Source organism: Streptopelia decaocto (genome assembly GCF_964273445.1).
Source record: "Streptopelia decaocto genome assembly, chromosome: 5".
In the NCBI taxonomy this organism is placed as follows: domain Eukaryota; kingdom Metazoa; phylum Chordata; class Aves; order Columbiformes; family Columbidae; genus Streptopelia; species Streptopelia decaocto.
In genome coordinates, this window is record NC_138659.1 from 66544020 (window position 1) to 66567699 (window position 23680).

At 42.3% G+C, this 23680-nt stretch overlaps 1 protein-coding gene across 6 annotated transcripts in view; it reads left to right on the forward strand.

Moving 5' to 3' along the window:
- The window catches only part of GRK5 (G protein-coupled receptor kinase 5), a 173751-nt gene that overhangs the window by 134010 nt on the left and 16061 nt on the right, over positions 1-23680 (forward strand). For 5 of the 6 annotated variants that reach the window (XM_082053504.1, XM_082053501.1, XM_082053503.1 and 2 more), the window contains 8 exons: positions 7303-7403; positions 9888-9980; positions 12914-12977; positions 13486-13626; positions 14592-14782; positions 19164-19201; positions 20003-20092; positions 21374-21582. In XM_082053504.1, coding sequence (XP_081909630.1) covers positions 7303-7403; positions 9888-9980; positions 12914-12977; positions 13486-13626; positions 14592-14782; positions 19164-19201; positions 20003-20092; positions 21374-21582 — 927 coding nt within the window. Of the gene's footprint in view, positions 1-7302; positions 7404-9883; positions 9981-12913; positions 12978-13485; positions 13627-14591; positions 14783-19163; positions 19202-20002; positions 20093-21373; positions 21583-23680 lie in introns of all 6 variants that reach the window. The other variant, XM_082053506.1, reaches the window with a different exon arrangement.

A 23680-nucleotide genomic window follows, 5' to 3' on the forward strand; every position in this document is an offset into this window, starting at 1 on the left:
CCTCCATCAGTCACCAGCTGCCTGGTCAGTACTTTCCAGGCCTCAGACTGAATCCCAGTGCCACTGGCCTGCCCAAAGCGCGCGGAGCGGGGGCAGCAGAGTCACCTGAAGTGGCTCCAGATGTCTCCCTGCGGCGGGGCAAGCAGAGCCTGGGCTGACGTGTTCCTGCTCTGAGGGCAGCAGAGACACCACGGGCCAGGTCTTCGGGTGAATCTCTAGCCACAAGCATCAGATCAGCCTTGGGCGCACAAAGAGGCAGCATTTCATGGTCTGTCTTTTGCATTGCACTACCTTTCCCCTTTGAAAATGTGTTACCTGAGCACATAAGCTTGACTTTCCCTGGTCATCTACCAGCAAGACTTGCACTGCACATCTACCTGCTCTTCCTTTTCCTAGTAGCTGCTCAGATTACAGTCCTTATGAGTGTTGACCTCACAGGACTGAGGACAGTCACCACTGAGTGTCACGCCATTGCTACCTGTCCTGGTAACGGCTGCGCTGCCGGCTGAGCCTTCCTCAAGCATCTGGAGAAGGATGTGACTCTGCAAAAGCACCAGCAGCGATGGCACTGCATGTGGCAGGTTTCCCACCCCTGCTACAAGCCGTTGCTCTCCTTGCTGGCCTTGGTCGCGGCCGTGTGAGAGCAAAGCAAATGCAGCAACTTAACAACTGGATGAAGCCAATATTTCCAGGGTTTTGTGTATGAGCTCTTCTCATCCCATCATGCACCATCTCACACCAAAGTTCATTTTAGCCTGTTCCTTGCATAGTTTTGAGGTCTCTACTAGTAGCAAGTCTGTGGAGATTTGCAAATAGATTATATGTGGAAAGTTACTGTCAACATCTGAAAATGCACATAAGACAGAAGTGCTTGGAACCGCAGGCAGCTCAAGAAAAGTTATGGCTTGAACTTTTGTCCATTGACTGAAACATTTTTAATTGTTTTAAGCTAGTTTGTTGCGGAATGTTTTCATAACCTGAGACATAACATATGCTGCACATTATTTGTTTTATGCAAGTGACTTTTAAAATAACTCATCGCGTTTCAATATGATGGCTGCAAGTCTGAAACTTGCCAGGAAAGCAGTTGTGTTTATGACAAAAGTTTGCATGAAATCTATTCATTCTAAAAAATGTGGTATCTTTCCGATTCATGTAATTTTTGTAGTGATGAACAGTCTTGCTTTAAGACACCGTGATGACTCACATCCACTGGCAAGAGTTGGTATAAACCGAAAGTCTGTATTTCTAGGTTTCTGTTCTTTATTCACTAATTGCAAGCTACAAATGGACTGATTTGAGAAACCTGAGCATCTCCAGCTTTCATTTATCTCAGTGAGACTTCTTTGATTTCAGGCACAGCCGATGATCAACTCTTGAACCTCCCTGTTGACTGTTCTGTAAAATATTGTGAGATTGCCACCTAGCTCATGAAGACTTAATCATGCAATGAAGCTTTAATATTTCAAGTTTCTTAGATGAAAGGTGCTGTGTAAGGATAAAGAATTGCCTCCGGACTAAGGATCTGCCCTGTTTCTTGCAAAGTCAACCTGACCGAAGTCAATGCTATCACTTTTTCTGATCTGAAGCTCAGGGTTCTACAAGCTATTTCATTTTTTTTTGTAGGAGACAATGGTGATTGAGACAAGTGTCTTTCAAGTGGGAGTGTTCATTTGCAAAGAAGATAATTGCTCCTTTGCTCATAGCTCCAGGTTTCCTTTGGTGAGCAGTCAGCACACAAACTCCCTTCCTCATCTGTTCTCGGGCCACGCTGTGTGCCTGTGTTTTACAGAGTCCAGGCGTTTGCAAAATCATTGGTACAAAGCACTGGGAGAGTGCTCAAGAGCCTCTTGCATTGAGGAGAGATCAAATACACTTAGATCATCAACAGATGTCTGTCTGCCCTCGGAGGACTTTCAAACCTCCGAGAACAGATTCCACAACATTCATGTGCCTGTTCTTGTGCTTCCCTGTGTGGAAAATTAGAAAAAAAGGCTTCATATCTAATTAAGTGGATTCCTTCTCATCATTCCCCCAGTGTAGAGCAGAACATGCAGAATAATTGATCCTTGCCCTCTTTATTAAAAACATCTCTACATTAAAAGACCTTTATCATGTTTCACTCTTACTTTTCCAGACTAAACAAATCTAGTTCCTCAACATTTCCCTTTGGCATTTTTTTCCCAGGCATGTTTCTCAACCCTCCAGCCCTCGTCAGCTCTCCATAGCTTTCTCAAACGGTGATGACCACAATGGGATGCATGTGTCTAGCTGGAGTCTCAGCACATCCCTCTCAGTTCCCATTCTTCTTTGGGCACGTTTCCCACAGAAACAGCAACGCTGCACACAATAAACCAACCCTGCACACACAGGCTCGTCTTGTGTGTGCATCTGCTCTGGGCTGCGTCCAGCTATTGGAAATAATCATTATACAGTTATACAGAGACACCTGCTACTCACCCCACCCCGGTTTCAGAAGTTCTAACCCAAACTGCCAGGTTCTCAGGAAAATGCTTTTACTTGTTGAAGTTGCGAATCTCTGCTGGCTGTCTGCCTGCCCTCACTGCCTCAGGCTTCAGGGCAACACCTAGAGTGCATCACATCTTGACCGAAGTCACCCATTTGGAAGTTCTGTCTGCAGGAAAACTAGAACAAATAACATGTTTTAATGAGCAACTGAGATTATCAGGGGTCTTCCAAATGCTTCCTATGGTATTGCAGGCATTTCAGCTTGTTTTACAAAGAATTTGATTAGCTGATAGATGGACAAAAGGTCGGGTGTCCTCCACACAGTCACAGGGGAAACACCATCAGAGACATGTTGGACGTGCCATGGCAAATGAATAAAGATAATTTTATGAGAAGGTTTATTTGTTTGCTGTCCTGTTCAGTGAAGGTCGACAAATACTGTGTCTTGAAGGGCCGAGTGAAGTAGCCTGTAGCAAAACTTACAGAGCTGTCAAAAAAGGAGAGTTTACATCTTAAAGTATAGTGATGCAACACGACATTCAAAACAGCAGATAATGGGGATTTACACAGGCTGGAAGCGTTCAAGTGATCTGAATCCAATTTCACCTGTTTTCGGTACTTTGGGAGAGGAAGGGGGAGAAGCTACATTCAACCTCTCAGCAAAATATGAAAAGTATCTTGCAGGCCCAGAGGCTTAATAACTGGGAAGGAACAGTGATCTTCCAATTTTTGTGAACACGAACACAACTAACCTTGAACAAGCCTCTGACATCTCAGCTGTTTTCCTGCCATTTATTGAAATGGAAGAGCAGCTGGGAGGATCTCTCTTGTCTTTTAATTTATAAACAAACAAACAGAATTTGCAAGTGGAGACATTTTTCTCTAACATGTTAAAGACACTCAGAAATAACTGAATATCCATTTCTTGCTTCTCAGATAATCACTAATGTAATTCCTCGTTGCGTTCTTTTCTTAAAAATTAAACAAGTGTGCATCATAAAACTGAGATGCTGCTTTGCCAGCAAAATATTTATAAGAAGGTTTTCAGTTTGTGGCCATAGATGAGAAGATACAGAAGACAGGAGATTTGGGTTAAAACTTGGTGAAAGTAGTTTGAACTTTTGGACTTTTATTAAGCTGTCTGGTCAAAAAGGATAATGTGATTTTGTTGATGGATCAATTTAAGCACCTTTTGCATTGCCACAGTCTGGGGCCATGAATCTGGTTTCAGTTCCATCAGATTTACCTTAGTGTTACTCTGTTGACTTGTCTGGCATAATTGTGAGATCAAGGATCACTTTCTTTGCCTTCCAGAAACAGAAAAGCCATGAGGGAAAATACAAGACTGTACTTGTTAAAACTACACAGAGTTTTGCTTTGAATACAGGAAAATGTAACAGGTTTCTGCAGGTGTTTCTAAAGAGTTAGAAGAGTATTCTTCGTCACACACTCAGATGTCATGATCCTGATCACGATGTGTAACTCTTCCAGCTGCCACAGGAGATGTAATATGTCCAAAAAGGTGTCTCTGTTCCCCTGTAAAACCCAAATTTGCTTTTACAGCCACTACCCATAATGCAGTGGAAGAAGAGTGTTAATGACCATTTCATCAGGGCTGCAGAAATCTCTTGCACCTCTCCAGGGAAAAAGCAACTTTTTGTTCCATAAGTGGCCAAAGCGTCACCTTTGGAAGATTTCGCTCTTGGGATCCAAATGCTTTCTTGCACTCGTAACCTACGCTACCTAATTGTTCACCAGGGGAGCAAAAGTAGGTTGGTGGGTTGGGTTTTGGCTTGTAATTGTTTCTGGCTTTGTTTGAACCTTGGGAGGCTGTAGGTACGCACAGTACTCAGACAGGGGAAATGGCAGTCGTGGGTATTTAACAGGAGCGGTGGGAGCTATGAAGTCTCAAGGAAAACTTTGGGAAAGGTCACACAATGGCTCCCTAGACCAGTCTGCAGGGCTGGAAAGCGTTGGGTATGTTCCTCCCGTACACGTGGTGCAGCTGCTCTGCCCTGAACTCTGTCAAGGGCTGCATAATGACACAACATGTTTCACTGGTCCTACAAAAGCTTTGATCAGCCTGTGAAAACAAGTGGCATTTTTGTTACAGAAGGTGAAGTCTAGTAAAATATTTGCAATACACTCTAAGGTTTTAGTCTGTGTACAAGATGTCAGTGTATTTATGTCTTTACCTACCTTGATATTGTTAGCTTGCTCGCAATTTGTCCAGAAGAAGAAAGATTCAAAGGTCAACAATGAGTGGTTTGGAAAACCCAAGTGGTGACTGTATCTCCCACAAACTTAAAGAGAGGAATCGCAGTTCATGCCATTCCTAAATGCTTCCCATATTGTCTTACAATTTCTTTTGCTCACTCTTCTCCTCTTTCCCTGTAAGAATTTTGTTTCTTCTTTATTAAAAAGTTTTAGCTGATGCTTACAATTTATTTTTAGATGTACTTTGATCCCAGACAAAACTTAATGGAATTATTACAATAATAATGCATCATGTGCATGATCTGAATTCAACACTAATCTCAAGGCATCTTACCTCTCATTGGTGTTGTTTGGTGTGAGCAAGAATCAGGTCACTTGGTCTAAATGCCTGATTATGGGGTTTAGAACTTAGCTTTTGGATCCCAATTTTGGCCTATAAATGTTGAACAAATCCTAGATTTATTTAGTAGTAACTTCGGTTAGAAGCCCTAGTATGAATTTTACATACATGCAGCTCCATTCACATCAGAATAGACTCTCCTGATTCACAGTAGTACAGAGACCGTGGAGTTCAGTGGTGTTTCTGAACCCTGTGAATCAGAGATGTTCGAGACAAGCAGGTCTCAGAGCAGTGGACATACAAGCTTAGGTTGCCAATGGGCTCATGTAGCACACCCCACTGAGTATGCAACATATAAACATATAAACATATAAACATGCAGGCAATAATTCATATGGTTCAACCAAAATACTGCTTTGGTTCTTACCCGAATATTCCTTTAAAAGTTTTGTTGTGAAATTGGGTTTGGTTTTGCCTTTTTTCTTCTCCTCCCCACTTTTTTTCCCCTCTGTAGAATCAATGCAGCAGGTGTAAGACTGGAAAACGGGACATTTTGGGTTTTTCCCTACTTCTTTCACTGCTGCTCTCTTGCCTCTACTTACTGTCTTGAACTAAAACTGGGACTTGACATCTAGAGTTAGGAAATTCTGTTAGTTGTCCTATTTGCTAAGGCTTGTTCTACAGTTCTTGGTTCCTTTCAAAATCAGTGGCCAATCAAGTTGAGAAAATCTGGCTTTGCCTCACTTTCTTTTAGATGGTAATATGGAGGCTCATCTAGCTCCCAAGAAACTGATACTTCTTAATTATTAGCAATATATTCTGTCTGTAATTAAACGTGGGTGTTCCCTAGATATCTTTTGCTGAGGATATGGAGGAATATATGGAGGAACTGAGGAAATATTTCAGTGAGGTCAAAGATATCCAGCACATCGTCTGTCAAGGCTGAATTGTGAGACTGCGTTACGCAGTGTGCACAGACAGTTCCGTAAACCCTGTTCCTTTTTAAAAACATTCAAGTAGAACGAACTTACTTTTCCACATCACAACCAGGATCACATTCACATTTCAACAGTGGGAAGGAAAAGATAAAAGACTTAATTTCAGCTTTCACCATGCTGGAGATTTTCTCTGGCTCCACCTCTGCCCCCTGCTCTGTCCTCATTCCCAGGGGTTTTGGGCTCTGCCCGCAATGCGTGTCCCTGCTTGCCAAGACATCCCCAGCGAAGGGGGAGTTAATGAGAACATCTGGCCAGGAATGAGTGATGCTGCTGTGTGACCCACCCACTCAGCACATCTGGTGGTCGTGGCCATGGATGGGGAACCTCAGCGAGTGTTAAGGATTCTGCAAGGAAAGAGGATTTTGTCATCTGTGGCCGGATTTATTGAAAATACCCAAATCCGATTGGTTATATAAAGAGGCTTTCATGTCCATGGGAGAAAACTCTAGAAATAGGTGCACATACACACACACACACGCACACTTTTTAATGTAATTGCATTATACTGCCTATGAGTAAGAATGTGGACTGCCTAAAAACTGTCTTTATAGATAATTAGTCCCAAAGGTCCTAAACTGGTTAACCATCAGGGCATATTGCAAAAGACCTCTCTTTGGTAAGGGCGCTTTGAAGGGGCTGAATGTACATTCTCTGCAAAGTGTGAAAAGAGTCTATGTGCTTGGTTGGCAGAGTTCCTTTTCAAAATGATTATTTAAAAACTGCTGGATTATTTTTGTCCTTCTAATGATGAACTAAAGTGTCCAGACACATCTTCTTATATTATTTGTATATACATCAAGAAATACCGATGCTCTGCTTTTGTTTTCATTTGCTGGTAAAAAAAAAAAAAAAAATAATAAAAGGATTTTTCAGGCAGCACAATGAATCATCAATGAAGTGAAAACACTGGGCAAATTCTCTTTTGTTTAAGAGAATGGCCTGTACACAGTTCAGGCCGGCACATTTTTCATGGGATGCAAGGGAGCGGTTCAAAGAATTGGCACAGAGCGGGTCCTGCATATTCATGAGGCTGGGCAAGGAGGTGAAGGTACAGGAGAAGGCAAAAAAGCGATGTGAGGAGAGAGCGGAATGTGGAGCGAGTTACCACAGTATCCTATTTTACTGCTGTTTGACGTAAAGCTCCTTTGCTTTTACACAACCGCTGGAATTGAATGGAAGCAGCTCAGGGCATAAATAATGAATGTGTCTTTGACACGTTGAGAGAGGAGAATCTGCGCCTCGTCACAGAGATAACGTGCCCCTCTCTTCTCTCCTCAGTCTCCAGCCTTCGTTCCTGAAGTTACTCAAGATCTTATCCAACAGACAGAGGAGAAACTCGAAAACAGCCCCTGTAAAGAGCTGTTTTCTCTCTGTACAAAGTAAGTATAACTCAATACCCGAAGATCGCAGGGTTGCAGTCAGCAGCTTGTAAGGAATGTGTCAGGTAAAGAGAGACATTTCCATTTGAACCTAAAGCATGTATCTTCGGTTTCTGTTCGTAGTCCTGGGGGCCTTGCTGACAAGCAGTGAAGTCACTTCATCTGAACAAAATATAATAAATATTTCCATGCCATTATATACACTACACACAGGCACTTAGTGTTTCAGGTATTTGACAGAGTGTTCTAGCCAAGTAAACCAGCCATGGATTTCATGCTGTGTGAAAAGAGCTACAATGATAATGTATCCAAAGAAAACATCTCTGTTTCAAAGTGAATAAAAATTAAGTGGCTATACAGTCCATTTAGACAGAGGAATGTGCAAACTTGCTCTGCATGGCTTTTCCAGAAAATCTTCACCAGGAGAATGGGGCTTTTTAAAACGCTTTCTGTCTGTCTGTGGCCATCAAACAAACGTGCATTATTTCATCCTTTGTCTGGGAAAAGGCTTATCAGTTTTTGCAGCAGCGAGACGATTTGTACTGTTATGCGCTAAAGCTCCAGGTATGCAATCTGCATTCGCAAACACTGACCCGAGTACGTTCATGCCAGTAGATCATAAACCAATAAAAATATGAAAAGGAGGGATCATCACAAGCTGCCCCATGTGGTTTCTGGCTGAACACTGTTTGTTTTCCCTGGATGATGTAATGGGGATTTGTAAAATTCACTCTGCTGTCATTCATTGTTTTGACTCATTTCATTGACCTTTTCTGTTTTCAGTTATTCTTTGCTTTGGTTGGAGATGTGGGTTATTTCTGGCCTTCTCTTATAACATAACCAGTTTCCTTGCATTGGCCGGGTGTCATGTAGAGATGCTCGTGTAACTCACACCAGTTGTGTGCCAGTCCCAGGGACAAAGGCAGAGCTGTGCTCAACACAACCCCCCCTGATGCCCGTTTCCAGTTCTCAAATCGGTTTGAAAGCTGACAGTTCCCTCTAAAATGCACTTTGTTGTTGCCAAAGAGAGGAACTAAAAAGCAAACAAGTGGTGAAAGGCAGCTATTTTTCTTTAAAAGACATGCAGCTTTTAATTAATTGAATGGAATAGGCGAGCGTTGGACACCACTTAATTCAGGCTGGTATTCACCGACAGCCATTCCTTCATCTCAGCTGAAGCAGATAAATGAGCCAGGTTTGAGACCTTGTTAATAAATATGCTGATCATTTCACATGGACTGAAATGGGGTCAAAAGGAAGTTTTAAGAACCCGCTGTTGGTATTTACTAAAGGTACTGAATAATGTTAATTTTGGAAGAGTTCACAGTCAGACCAAGAAAGGGAGGCATACATACAAATATGAAGCTTGCTCTCCTGTAGGAGCAGGAACGGGGATGAGTTTCAGACAGGTCGTCATAGATAAGATCAGTCTGCGGGAGAAATGCATGTGTAACTCTGACTTTTGCTTTGACTTTTAATATTTTGTCTGTCTTCTTCTGCCTCCCTCCAGTTTCCCCTATAATTTTGGCTTTGAATTTGGGCATGTGTTAAAGCTCATTAAGACTTACTTTTTATTTTATTTTGTGAGCTTGAATCCACTTAGGGGAAACCGTATGATCTGTGTCCAAAAACTTATTGAGTAGTAGCTCATGGACAGGGAGGAGCTAAACTGGAGAAACGCGTTATTGTGGTGAATTGTTTGCTCAGGACTAGCTAGAACTGCCCCAGGATAAGACCTAGAACCCTTGGTCTTCCTTATGGGATACGTGTTGGTCTCTGGCTGCTTGTTGCCTGTCATGAGCAACATGCTTATTTCTCTCATTTGCAGACTGGCCTTTTTATTTCTTTATTCCTTTGATTATGCAAAAAACTTTGCATCAACTGTGTGAACCCTAGAACTCTTTTCTTGATCCAGAAAAAAATCCGCATCCCTGTTCAGACTTACTTTCCTCTTTGACTTTGATCATAGTTATTCCTTTTTCTGTATAGCAGGAATTGAAATTGATTTTTTTCTCTCAAAATAACACCTTTGCTGGTCCCTCTTTTGCAGAAATAGGCTTTGGCCAGAAATTTTCAGTCCAGATATAAACATCCCTCAAAGTTTAGGCTCTCAGTTCCTGAGGGTGTTGTGTTAAGCCAGTCTTAATTTACTAACAGAAACAAAGATATTTGTTGTCCAGTGACTAACAGCCTTTGTAATAGTCCATTGAAGCCAGTTGGAGACGCCCTGTTAATTTGCAGCAAGCATAACAAGTACATATTACTATTCAGCTTGTATAAGGCCTCCTGTTATGAAATCCATCAAGCATAAGCATATTACTTTGTTCCTAGACTGAAACTGTGAGTAAAATAAAGTACAAAACAAAGCAGAGGTAAAGTGATCCTACCATAGAAGAAGTCTGGATTTTCTCCTCCGGTTTTGTTTCTCTTTTGCTCCAAGTTCAGGATTATAAAATACTTATATATCCTTTTCATCTGAGATAGATCTGTCCTTGACCACCTCAGCGGGGAACCATTCCAAGAATACCTAAACAGCATGTACTTCGACAGGTTTCTCCAGTGGAAGTGGTTGGAAAGGTAAGTGTCACTTTGGGTTTTTTTATTACAAATGAGTACAAAAGGTTTATTTTCACTTTCCATGCAAAGCCTTTAGAAGATGGTCAAAATCTGACAGCTGAGATAGTATATTTGCTCCATGTGCCTTCAAGAGAAAGACAGTTTGGCCTTTCTACAGCGTTACTGTACCTCATCCTACTGTTTGCCATTTATGGCCCTCTCTGTGCAGCGATTCTCTCCCTCTTTTCACTGTTCTCCTTCAAGAAGGTCCATTAAGACTCATTCCCCATTTCCCTGAGCTGTACTCAAGGGAAGCTCTCCCAGAGAGCTCCAGGAAAGCTTTCCTGACTTTAGCCTTTGTTTGTGTTTATTGTTAGAAGGTTCAAGAAGAGGTAGTGGCTTTAGCCACAGGAAGATGATGTATAGAAAAGTCATGGTTATGTTGGCATTAGACTCAATTTAACCATGAATGGAGTCTCCAGCTGTGACCATCCAACGAGCGTGACTGGGTCTGGGATATGTATAGTTCTCCATCCTCCGTGAATGTGCTTACACCCATAAACACCCTCCAGCCGCTCCCTTGTCTCTTAGGGACACTGCACTGCTGAAGGTGACGTGCTCCAGCGAGCAGCTCGCACACCTGTTTTGTACAGTAAGCCCATGCACGGCAAATGAATAAAGAAAGACCTACTGTCTATAAAAAAAATAGGAATCCAAATCTCCTTTAGTCTGAGAAATGTCTGTGGCCAATTTCATTGTGTGCCCTGTCACAACAAGCTTGAACGACACATTGCAATTTTTTATAACCTACCCTTGTGCCTCTCGAGTGCTAAGTGCAAGATATAGATGCAGTCTCTGGCTTGTGCATTTGCAAACACTGAGCCCAAGCAAGACTGAAACAGATGCTGCTTGCTAGAGAAGTAAAGAATAAAACAGAAATCCACCCCAAAATACCAGGGAGACAGTTCTGGCTTCTAAAGCTCAAGTGTTGGGCTGTTATTGAATCACTGTAAACAGACAAAAATGTGGCATATAGGTCCTCACACCATATTTATTTGCTATACATTTCTGAGCACATTTAATAACCAGGCAGGCTTAGTGGGTATTAATTTGCAAGGAAAGGGGCCTTTGCCTTCTCCTTGTCGGTGCAGGTTGTAGCAGACGTACACTGCCGGGCAACAGTGACCTTGGGTGGAGAGAAGCCCCGGGTTCCACAAATGGAATTAATTAGGGCAGATGAGTTAGGGCCAGCTCCGTGAGCGGCGTGCATCAGCGGGATGCCTTGGGATCAAAGGAGCCGTGCCAGCTCCTCTCCCTGGAAAGCTGCAGAGAGGGAGGGGAGGCGGTGGGCAGAGCCATTCCATGCCAAGACATGCTCCACATGCCATCTTGACGGAATCCAGCATTTACTCTTCCATTTCAATTAAAAAAAAACCCCAAAACATTAGATGATTCATCTTCGGCCAGGCTATTTCCTATCTGTTTTCACATTTGGGATAAGGAATTTCCTGAAATACTTTGAGGATTTTTTTTCTTCCATTCCCCCAACAAATGCGACAAGCTATTGGACTTGCCTGGCTTAAGAAGCCAGGAGAACTGCTTTTAGGATTAGCAAAGAGATGTTAGTAGCACAGAGTGATCAATAGCTCCTTCTGACAGCCTGCTGGGTCCAGCGGGGGAGACATACAGTCCATTTATTCCAGGGAAATTGCTGAGCAAGTCGTTATCACTGCTAATTGTTGCTTTTAACCCCAATAGCCTTTGCAGTGTCCTCACAGAAGCCTGAAAATAGCATCTTTTCCTCTCCTAGTTTTGGCCTTCTGCGTATTTTTTTTTCTCCCCACTTTTAAAAACAATAATGAACACAAATGAAACGATTCAGTTTAACATTTATTCCTTATTGTCATCAACCTCATCATCACTGTTGTGGTAACAGCCACATTCTTGTGCTCCCTCTGCCAGCTGGCTGCCCGCCAGGGGAAAACAAAAGCTGGTAGGAATATTCATATCAGCTGCTAATGTAATCGTAAAACTTTGGGGATGGAGCAGTGGATACAAAAATGGATCTCTCTGAATCTAGAGTTATTCTTCTGTCACGTTACAAAACTTTTGTGGTAAAAAAGGTCTAAGTTATGTGTAGGGCTGGAGACATTTTGGTAGAGCAGAATTTTGTGGGAATCCTTGCGAGATCATGTAGTGATCATGTCTAGTGATCATTAGGGAGCACTCTGCCCTCAGAAAGCAAGACTTATTGAACCCTTAAAAGGAAAGAGATGCTTTTCCTCCCTCCTTGCCCGCGATGCTCTCACAGGTACCCTCAGCACCCTCGGCAGGGCCTGGTGGGCTTGGGGCTCGTCCTGCTCTCCCCTCCTGCCAGCAGCACCAAACCTGCCTCTCCGGTACCCAGGATTGCTTCTTTCCTCCTTCCACGTCAGATTCCTGTTTTCTTTAAGGTCAAAACACCAGAAATATTTTCTGGTGAACTGGATTTTGAATCTCTTTTTCTCATCTTGAAGACCAAGCAAAGCAACAAAGTGTTAGCTCAGCACTGCCCTTAAAAAAATTCCTGTATATCATGACAATAAATATCTTGTGGGAAGCTCTCAGGCCTCCTCTTTGCTTACAAAAGCCAAGGCTATATAATGGAGATTCAGAACCCTCCTCGGCCCTAAGATGCTAGCAGAAATTATACTGATGACTCACTAATGTGTTGTATTTTATTACAGCTTAATATGTTGGAATTGAAAAGTTCAAGCCATATATAGTATTGAAGTAATGTAATTACATAATTATATATTATATAATATAATAATATTACCTTGAAATAATGTGATTATATAATATTTATCTATTTTGCTTCTCAAAAGTATGCTCTGAAATAAATAAATCATGGACAGTGCATTAAATGTAGTGTATCTCTTATTTTTTTTTTCCTTTATTTCCTCTTCTTCCAGGCAACCAGTAACGAAAAACACGTTTCGGCAGTACAGGGTACTAGGGAAAGGCGGCTTTGGGGAGGTGAGTAATTGTGAAAGTGTCTGTTAAGAGCGTTTCTGACTTCTTAGGCACTGCAGGTTACAGGAGCCTGATGTGACAGAGGCTGATTTTCATCAATTGCTGACAGTTCTCCTTAAACTCTCATGACACTGTAATCTCGAAAGAACACTTTTGAGAATTATTTTGTATTTGACTGTTGCGTTCACAGTGGAATTAGGGTCACACCCTTACTTGTATTTTACTGATGGCCGGAGGTCAGAGGAGGTGCAGACCGGCTGTAGCGCAGCAGATTACAATCTGCACAGACAAAAGGAGGTGGGATAGGAAGCGGGCGGAGGAAAGTGAAATAATTAAACCAATATTACAGAGCAGATTTGGAAACGGTAGTCGGTTCCCCAGCTCTCCCTGCCTGTGCCGCCGTCTCTAACCTTAAAAGGACTAAATCAGATCAGATCACGAGGAGTAAAGCGCCGCCCAGGCACAGTGTTTGCTTCGACTTAACGCAGCAATTGTTCTCTTTCATTCGCAGGTCTGCGCTTGCCAAGTCCGCGCGACGGGGAAGATGTACGCCTGCAAGAGGCTAGAGAAGAAGAGAATAAAAAAGAGGAAAGGCGAATCCATGGCGCTAAATGAAAAGCAGATTTTAGAAAAAGTCAATAGTCAGTTCGTAGTGAGTATTGGACTCCCGAACGCCCAGCTCCCAGCTCACCTGCTGAGCACTGTCTCTTGTTGAATCTGATGTCTCTCCCAACTCCTGCTATGGGAAAGGTGCCAGGAGCTGCTTCCCTTTGCCTTGCACCTATTCCTGCTCCAGGCACCTTTGCTGAGTCTCATTTTAATCTCTGGTCTGTGAGAAATGCACCAACCAAGGTGTCTGTTCCTACCATGGGCACATGATGCTTTTTACAGCTTTGACTTGCAGCAGGGCTGCATCACGCTGAGCTATTTTTATCCAATGTGATTACCTGAATTCCCAGTATCTGGGAGAGAGGAGCTTGGAGGAGACTGAAGAAGAATCAAACCAAATAGATCAGAAGAGACTGGCTAGTAGAAGCATCTAGCCAGTGACATGGAGCTGGCCTGCCTGATGTAGCATTTTCCTGAGTCGTGTCAGCGCTTGTGTCTCTTACAAAACTTGCCTTAGATCCATTAAAAAAAAAAAAAAGGTGTTATCTCAGCATCTGTCATGTTCTTAATACTTAATTTAGGAAACACAGTGAATATAACAGATGCATCACGGGGTGATGCTGACCATGTGGTGATGGTCTTTCTGGGCCTTCATGGGGACCTCCTGAGATGATAGTTTTTTGACAGCTATCCAGCAAAACAGTGCAGCGGGATGTGTAGAGTCCCTTGATTATTAAGATTTCTCTTACATGGAAAAGTATGCCTGGAATTAGTTTGTTTCTCCAGCCTGTGATGCTATCTGAGCATTAACCTTGAGGGTTTCTGATGATGAATAGGCTGGACTCAACAAATTCATCTATAAAATCCTAACATTTGTTTTTTCTGTACTATTGTAGGAAGGCTCATAACAAATTCAGTCAATGTATTTTTTTTCCTTTTCTAAGGAAAATCTATAAAGAAAAGTTAGTGCTTTCTTCTGTCACAACTATGCTACAAATGTTTTTCTAGGTCAATTTAGCCTATGCCTATGAAACAAAGGATGCACTGTGCTTAGTTCTGACCATAATGAATGGAGGTGACCTGAAGTTTCATATCTACAACATGGGAAACCCGGGCTTTGAGGAGGAAAGAGCTTTGTTTTACGCAGCAGAGATTCTTTGTGGCTTAGAAGACCTACACAGAGAAAATACTGTGTACAGGTAAGCACTCTGTAGAGTCTTAGGACATGTTTTCTGGGTGGAAAAGAATTGCCTGCATCCTTCCTACTCGCTGTGGTGCTGTACAGCTTAGATGCCCAGCGCTTTGGCTGGGATTTCACAGAGCCCTGTACAAATACAGTATGGTTCAGTAATAATGGAAGGAAGCAGTTGCTTCCCTAAATACATCCTGTCTCAATTATACAGAACTAACATAAAGCTCCCCAAACCCCCACCTCAGCATGCACTGGGTGACATAAGAAAATTGTACAAGTTCCTTCAAGGGGTTTCATTAAGAAATCTTGTTTCTAGTTGGTATGACATGGAGATCATTCTATTTAAGCCTCTATTTGAATTAGTTAGATTATAATGTGTTAGGGGCTGTGGCATGTCAGATGTAGAGAAAATCATCTCTCCTATCCCAGAAGGAGCACAATTAGTGCAAGAGGGTGTTTGAGACACAGGGCACGGATTTCCGCCCTAGGACACGGATTAGTTGGATGAGCTAGGCTGGATCGTGCTGGTGGCCATAGCGTTCCAGCCGTGGCAGGAGGCACGTCCATGGCCATGGGATGGAGGTGTCCTGCTGGATGTCCCACCCACTGCTGCCCAGCTGGCAGCCGGCTTCGAGAAGGACAAATTTCAAGTTCTCAGCTTCCAGTCTGGCTTACGGCTCTAGACGAGCAATTTTGCAGGACGTCATAGGGTTTACTTGCTGGATAAGCAGGGCGATTGCAGACAGAGTTCTTGTGACTCCATGAAGATTTATTTTCTTTAATCAATGACCAATGTAGTTGTAAACAACACTTAATGTTTGTCTTCGTCATCCCAGCTTGTGAAATCATTATTGCTGGCATTCACAGCAGAAGTCGTCTTGTAAATTGATGAAAGAACTTCCAAGGACAATGATTAATAGACAATAATGTGTTATTGTTAAAAACTAATCCACGCTTTAAATCATTGGCTATGCCCATGTATAATAAGCATTATGCATATGCTTGTATACGTAGAAATGACAATATTGTTGTTCCTTGGAGCAGATCCGTAGCAAGCTGCCGCTTGGTTGCCTCCCTGTGACTCCGATGTTGCTCGCTGGCAGGAGGGCAGACAGATAACATGCGGCTTTCGCTGGTGCCAACCCAAGAAGGAGATGATTTTTTTTCCCCAAAGAACAAAATGGAATTAAGTATTTAATGTCAATTGAAAAATCAAATAATGAATTATGTGTCTGGCTTCCCTTTTCTTTAAAAAACATCCTACCATATTGAAAAAAAGTTTTAGGAGGTATTATAGGGTTTCTTTAAAAAGTACTAGGTCACAAGTATACTTCATTGATGAAAATGACTGGTACATCCATAACATGGCTGGTAAAATGCCATACTATGCCACTTTCTAATGAAACAAACCAGCATATGGCTCTGAGAAAAATGGCATCCTGCTTCCTTAAGCGGTTGTTTCACGTGACTCTTAAAAGAGCTGCTAGTTTGCACCTCAAATGGCAAATTCACTTTGGTGGTGAATTATACTATATTCTTATAGGTGACATTTTCTAGCAGTATTTTAGGAGCGTCTGCAGAGACCCCTAATTTGTAATGATGCAGCGTGTTTTGGGACCCGTGAGAAGTGCTATCTAGGTCAATAAAATATAGCAGCTAAATGCTACCGCTTTCTCAAGGTGAATAATTCATCTCAAAACACTTATTCCTCAGACTTAATTTAATTTTCTATGAACAAAATGCTTCTGAGTAAAACACAGCATCAGAAAACACATCCCCATCTCATGGGCTGGTGACGCACGCTGCGGACGTGCCCCGAGAGAACAACCGGGCCAGGTTTCAGGCTCAGAATCAGTTTTATCTAATTCAGAATTCCCTTGCCAAACATGGTGCTTACATTACATTTCTCAACTGCATCGTGTTAGTAAATGTCAACGGGTCAGTTGTTCGTGGAAAGCAAACATAAAAAGCCACTGGTTCTCCTTAAGTTCTTTATATATATATTTGCTTATTTTTTAATATATTATATATATAAACTGTTTATATATATAATTTAGCCATGCTTGGAAGCTCCAGTCAGCATCAAGATCACATTGTCCTAGGTGTTACACAAATATACAGCAAAGCCTTGTCCGCCATGGTAAATTTAGTTGTTGATGCTGTCCTGTACAGCCAAACAACGTACCATCACCTTTCTAGCGTGGGCGCAGTGCCAGCAGTTTATGTTTCAGTATATTTAGGCAAGGCTAGTTTACATATGGGAAGCTGTACTATTGGGAAGTATCATTACATGTAACTGTGACCGCCAGGGAGTTTTATTTCTCCTACACATTTCAGTACAAAAATCATATTCCTCCCTGGCTCTTGGAAGTGTTGGCCATGCAAAGGAATCCAGCCCTGATCCTAAGGAATGAGAAATCTGAAAACAGAAATGACAAGTGCTGCGTGGGGTGAAGGAAAGCGGGCTCTGATTGCCCCAAATCGCAGGGGACTATAAGGACCAAACTAGTGTTCTCAAGAGTCCTTGTGGACTCTCTCATTTTCTCATTCAAAGACTGTATTTTCCAACTTGCACGCAGGATTCTTGTCATTTAGCCACAGTTACAGCTTTAAATGGGACTAATAAGTGCTGGAGCGGAAGATGAAGTAATAATGAAGTCTGAGTTCTTCATGGAAATAGTTCTTAACAGATCCGGAATAAAGTTTTTAAAATAAATAGGAAATGCTCCTGACCGTTTTGCTCCAGCATTGGAAACCTTCTGCCAATAGGCAGGGAAAGCCCACGGTGGTATGTTAAACAAAATCACAGCTTCTCCTCAGCATTTGGCTACACTTCACATATTTCAGTATTGTTTATTTGAAAAGTAGTCTTGGTACCACCGGGTACCCGGTGAAGGTTATCTTGAGGGGTCAAGAGGGTCTGAAGCAAGCAAGAAGAGGAGATTGTTCACAGCGCTCTATGTTCTTGCTTGAAATAATAAATAAAAACGAGACTAGTTTTGGCATTTTAATCTCAGCATTGTCAAAACCATAAAACACCCCTCTCCATTCACAGGAAAATTCACGACACTGAAGTGGTACAGTGGAAACGCAGGGCGGGCTCCTGCACGGACTCTCTGCAATGCCCTGGTCTCCTGGTGTGAGGGTTTCTCTTTCTCCCCCCTCTCTCTGCTCTTTGAAAAGAACTATCTCTTGCTGGGAAGCTAACACAACCAAGCTGGTTCACAAATGCAAGGAGGCCTTTAACAAAAGACGAGGCCAAGCGCTTCTTGGAGTTACACCAGGCTAAACGTTGCGTTTCAGTAGGAGTTGATCGGATAAAATTCAGGGGATGCTGTGAGTTGCAGCAATACCTCCCCCAGCTGCGGAGCCAGCAGAGCCCACTCCCATTGCACAGCCCTTGTGGGACGCTCCCTGCCCAGCACGTCCCCATCGCTCTGCCACCTCCACGTCCCATCCCATGAAGGTTGGCTTCATTCCCACTCTGGGGAGGACAGGACAGAGTCCCCCTGGCTCCCACCCCGACACAGCCCACCCACCGCATCCAGGAACGGCTGCGGCAAAGTCGCGCTCAGCTCCCAGGTTTGGGAATTGGCCCCAGTGGAGCGTGGCTGGTCTAGAAACAGCAGCTGGAGGAGCAGGTTTGATGCAGAGAAACCCACCAAGGCTCTGCTAAATATATGAAAACAGAGATTATTTTTTTCAGAAGTTTCTAACTTGGCCCGATTTGGGATTTTTTTTTCACAGGAGTGCGAAAGGCACATCTTTGACATCAGAGTGACCACCTTGCCAATTTTCATGGCGTTGCTCCAAACCGCATAGGCACTAGACTGTCAGAAATGTTTGTAAGGAAAATTTCAATCTGGGCACAGCATTCCCTCCTCTACCCCTCGTTTTCCAAACTAGCCAAAACTCTTCCACATGTACACAAGCGCGTTTACACACATTCACATATTTGGCCTGAGTCAGATGCCAGACACAGAAGATTTAAGCCCAGCAGATTGCTATTTCCATTTTCATGTGCAAACAAAATATTTAAAAATTTTGAATATTTTTCTTTTTAACAAAAATTTTATAACAGAAAATGTTGCAGAGATTTAACAACACACAGGGCTTGCAGGACTAGATGGATGAGTCCATTATAGAGTGGATTAGGAACTAAAAGCTTGGCTTAGTGAAAAAATGTAACTCCAGTTTAGAAAAAGACATATGGTTTCAGTCTATCTGTGAAGTGAGTCGTAGAAAGTTGTATTGGTTTCATCAGTTCCTTGCTGTTTGAGTTGACACTCAACTGGTTTAGTACTAGTAATAAATGCATTCACACACTGTCGTATGGTTATGTTATCAAAACCAGCTTCACACAAATAACTGCTATCTTTCATTTTCAGAGATTTGAAGCCAGAAAATATCCTGCTAGATGATTATGGTAAGTCTCAGAGGTTTACAGAGATGCTTTCACAGTAAAGTAGATTAAGTTAGTTTTAGGATATGTATTGCACAAAGACAAATAATGCTCGGAAGAGACTAAGAGGCTCAGCAGACACTAATACTCCTGTCTTGGGGTGAGTGAAGCGCTGGAGCTCACCACACGGATGGCACGAAGCAGCTGTGCTGCTCAGCAGGCTCTGCTCTCGAGATATGGCGGTTTCTGCCTTTTTTCATTGTTTTTCCATCCATATTGTTGCAAGGCTGACACAACACAAAGGAAGTTGTGATTTCTGAATCTGTGCTTCCCGCTCCATTTTCAAAAGTACGTTCATCCTTTGCTGAGCCAACTCTCGTTCTGTGCAAACCCAGGTGCCCATTTGTTGCTGAAGGCAGCGATAATCGAACCTCACGCTGACTTACAGACCAGCCGTAGCCCCTTCAGCCATCAGAGAGTTACAGAATTATGTCAGCCCATCCATCCCCTGTCATCAGTTCAAGATACTTCCCTACAGCATGCTTCTCATTGCCTTTTTTAGTTGGTTTTAAAATATCTAACACAATCCACTCTAGTCTGTAGCCTCACTGTTAAAATTAATTTCACTGCATTGTAATGCCCTTAATAATTCCTCTTTTCCTTATCAATGAAACTGTTCTGATTCAGCAGTTCAGTACATTCATTTCTTAAAACGTCTGAACAGTAAATTGCAGGAGAGTTGCAGCAATCACAGCAGTTGTGGTTTTAGACTAATTTGGATCATATTATTATATCTGGTTTGTGTTGTTTCTTTTTCCCTTTCAGGCCATATTAGAATATCTGATTTGGGTCTAGCTGTTAAAATCCCTGAGGGTGAATCGATCCGTGGAAGAGTAGGAACAGTAGGATATATGGGTAAGTCTTCAGTAGCTCATCTTTTTTTATAATTTGCTGAGGTTACTTGAGTTTTCGAGATCTTTCTGCCATGTAGGTTTAAGAAAAAGAATTCAGCTGGATCCAGTTCCCCCCAGCAACCCACCAAGAGGTCGAGCCAGTGGAAATCAGAACTGGGCGAAAGGACGGACCACAGCCACTCTTAATGAGCCCGGTCTATACTCTTAAATCAGCAAAGAAAATTAAAAGGGGAGATAACAACTGAGAATCTACTGATTTTAGCACAGATTTATTTTAGGAGGGTTATGTGCCTAAAATAAAGGTTTATTTCTAGTTGCTACTTTTATAATAGTTAAAATGTCTTTGTATGTTTATGATAAAATGGGGAAGGCCACACCTACAGTCATCTTGAACACGGTCATCTTGAGTCCTCCCCTACGTAACATGGTCATCTTGAATCCTCCCCTATGTGCAGGAGAGGCTGCACAAAACAAGAGTTTTGTACATTGGTAAAAAACACACTCCTCGATTTAACTCGATCAGTTTTCTAAACTCAGTTTAAGTATTTTCTTGCATTCTCTGGGTGGGCATATTTCTTGGAATAAAAATGGCGTATGTTTATTTGACTAAATAGAAACTAGCTGATACGAGCCACCGTTACACCACGTGGAGAATTTAATGAAAGCAAGCAAATCAGTTGTCATTTCTAAATTTTGTTATCCCAGTGTAAGGTTGTGCAGACACTAAGAGTCTGTGCTTGTAAGTACATGTGTTTGTACCCACGTGTGGAAGTGAGGATGAGTGTAAGACAGTGACCAAATGCCCAAAGCACACTGGATGGCTGCAACACAAAATAAATGGATTTGGTTTTCAAAGGGGAGAAAAAATAAGTCATAAATTGACTGAAAAGACAGGATTTGCTTTTGAAGAAATGTCACTGTTGTTTACAGGGTGTTTGTTTGTATGTCATTTCTTCCCTAAATGGAGAAGTCTGCAAGGACTATTAAGACTGGGCCTCTACTTGATACTTAGTTTCAACTTCATTTTGGTTTTTTAATTGGTCTGATTTGATAGACAAGTCAGAACACAGAATGTACATGGCATGTAGCGTGTAGAGAAAAAAACATAGCATGTAGCATGCTGCATTTTCTGTAATGCTGTCAAAATAAATCAGGAGGTATTTTTCTATTTTACCTGCCATTCTCTGTGCATGTGTATTCAGTCACCAACTTTTAGAAATTTAGGGATTTTGCTTATGTAAATATCAAGCATTTCCACATGACACATCTTTCTCCTCCACAGCTCCAGAAGTGCTGAACAACCAGAGATACACGCTCAGCCCTGACTACTGGGGGCTAGGCTGTCTCATTTATGAAATGATTGCTGGGCAATCACCATTTCGTGGAAGAAAAGAGAAGGTGAAGAGGGAAGAAGTGGACAGACGAGTGCTGGAGACAGAAGAGGTGTACTCCCCTAAGTTTTCTGAAGAGGCCAAGTCCATCTGTAAAATGGTAAGGGGCTTGAAAGCCCAGTGTGGGAGCTTCATTAGCAAGCTGTATCTGACACGGTTTGAGCAATAACACGGTACCATAGAGGGGCTGCAGAGACAAGGAGTAAACAATCTCATCTATTGATGGGATGACTGCATTCTCTGTTCATTCAAATTGTGTTTATTTGGGCTGGCTTCTCCGTGAGATTCATCACGGTCATCTTGAGTCCTCTCCAAAGTTTTATGGCCAAGGGAGCGGTGTCTATTCTCGTGAGACTTTGAATGTTAATTTGCAGTCAAGAATGCATTTCTGTCTTTTATAATCTTGTAGAAAAAAATAAAAAGGACTTGATGATGCAAGACTCTGATTGTCTCCTGCAAGGAACTGAAAACCCCATGCTTCCATTGTCTTTGGTGAGAGCTGGGGGTAAGCAGGACAAAGATTATGCAATGAAATTATTGTGACACTCAAATGTTGTCCCACCCCATCTCACTAACTTTGTTAGCAGCTCTTCCCCTGGGGTGCCAGGATATCCAGCTTTTTTTAATACTGTTGAACTGTCCTTTAAATTGTTTTCTCACTTGTTCAGCTGGGAGTCATTTTCCTAGCACAATAGCCATGTCTGACAATGGAAATCCTCAACCCCTCTGAGAAATCTCAAAGCTGTGTCTGAATTCATCGGTGGCTTGTCAACATCCATCTTTAGAAGGCTGAATTGTAATTTGGAAAGGGATGTGGCCTTTTTCTTGATGTTGTTTGCTAAAGAGTGAAGTCTCCTTTGGAGACAATGACATATCTGTGAATACTGGTAGAGAGAGGATGAAGGGAAAGAAAGGTCAACAAATAGGTAGTGAGAGTTTCACCAGTATCTTGTGTAACAGGCAAGCAAACAGCAGATCAACAACATTCTAGTTGGCTGGCTTCATGAAGAGACATTGAAGTCTCCTTGCAAAATAATAATGGTAGCATTGCCAAGTATCATGCCTGGAAGTCATTAACTCACAGTGCACCAACTCATTGCTGAATCCCAAGGGTAGTAATTAACTGACATCACTCTTGATAGGCGCTCTAGGCCACTCAATGCCCTTAATTTGCGATTCAGAGCCCCTAGTGAAGTCGTCGTGGGAGGATCTAGGGCAGCCACAGTCTCTTACAGACCACTTCATGTGCTCAAACAGCCTGCCAGCTCTTTAGCAGCATCTCAACTCCCACCAGGTGAGGAGCAGCATCTGCTGGAGGGGCAAAGAGCTTGTGAGTGTCCTGTTGTTACCATGCAATGAAAATGTCATGAGGCAAAAGTTATATTCTTGTTTCTTGTTCCGTAGTTAGTCGCAGGCATGATGCATAACAGAATGAAAGTCTACTTTGGAAATAACTAAGCCCGTGAGAACTTAAAGCTGAGAAGTATTAAATGTATCATTGATGGGATAGTGCTGGAGATGACCTACTGCTCCCGGAGGAGAAGACAGTGAAAGTCATTATACTGTCATGGTCATTCTCATCTTCGAGGCATTGAGTCTCTGGCTTCAGGGAGCCTGGGACCTCAGGAAGTCATCTAGTTCATTCCCTTGCCTCAGGGAACCATGAGCTATACATAAATAAATCCTGACAAATTCATCATTACTTCTTCACTGTCCCATCACGTGGCATGTTTATTTAGGTGGTTTGTGCAAACTCTTAATGGATCCAAATATAACCCTGTCATTTTTGAGCATTAATGCATTAAAATTACTGTGCATTAAGGCTGGAAGCGCCTTAGTTTTGATACTGAGCAAGGTAGCGTTCATAGTTTTCCATCCAAAAGTCATTTATTTTATCAAGTGATATTTTTAAAAATCCATTACTCAAATAGATTTCCTCAGATACTTTTTGTTTCCTATGCTGAAAACCAGAACTTTGTTGCTTGTGTCAGCATCTTAACAAGGAAACAAAAAAGTGATAATTAAGTGCCCATCATACCTGCAAAATGAAGCATAAAGTTGCAGTACGTAAATCCAACTTGAGCCTTCAACAAAGATTCAACGCAAAAGGCTTTCCTGTAGTGGACTCTTCAAGACAGGCATGAGGAACAACATGTTTTCCACCATGTCTCCTAACCTTCTCTTCAAAGCTTACTCCA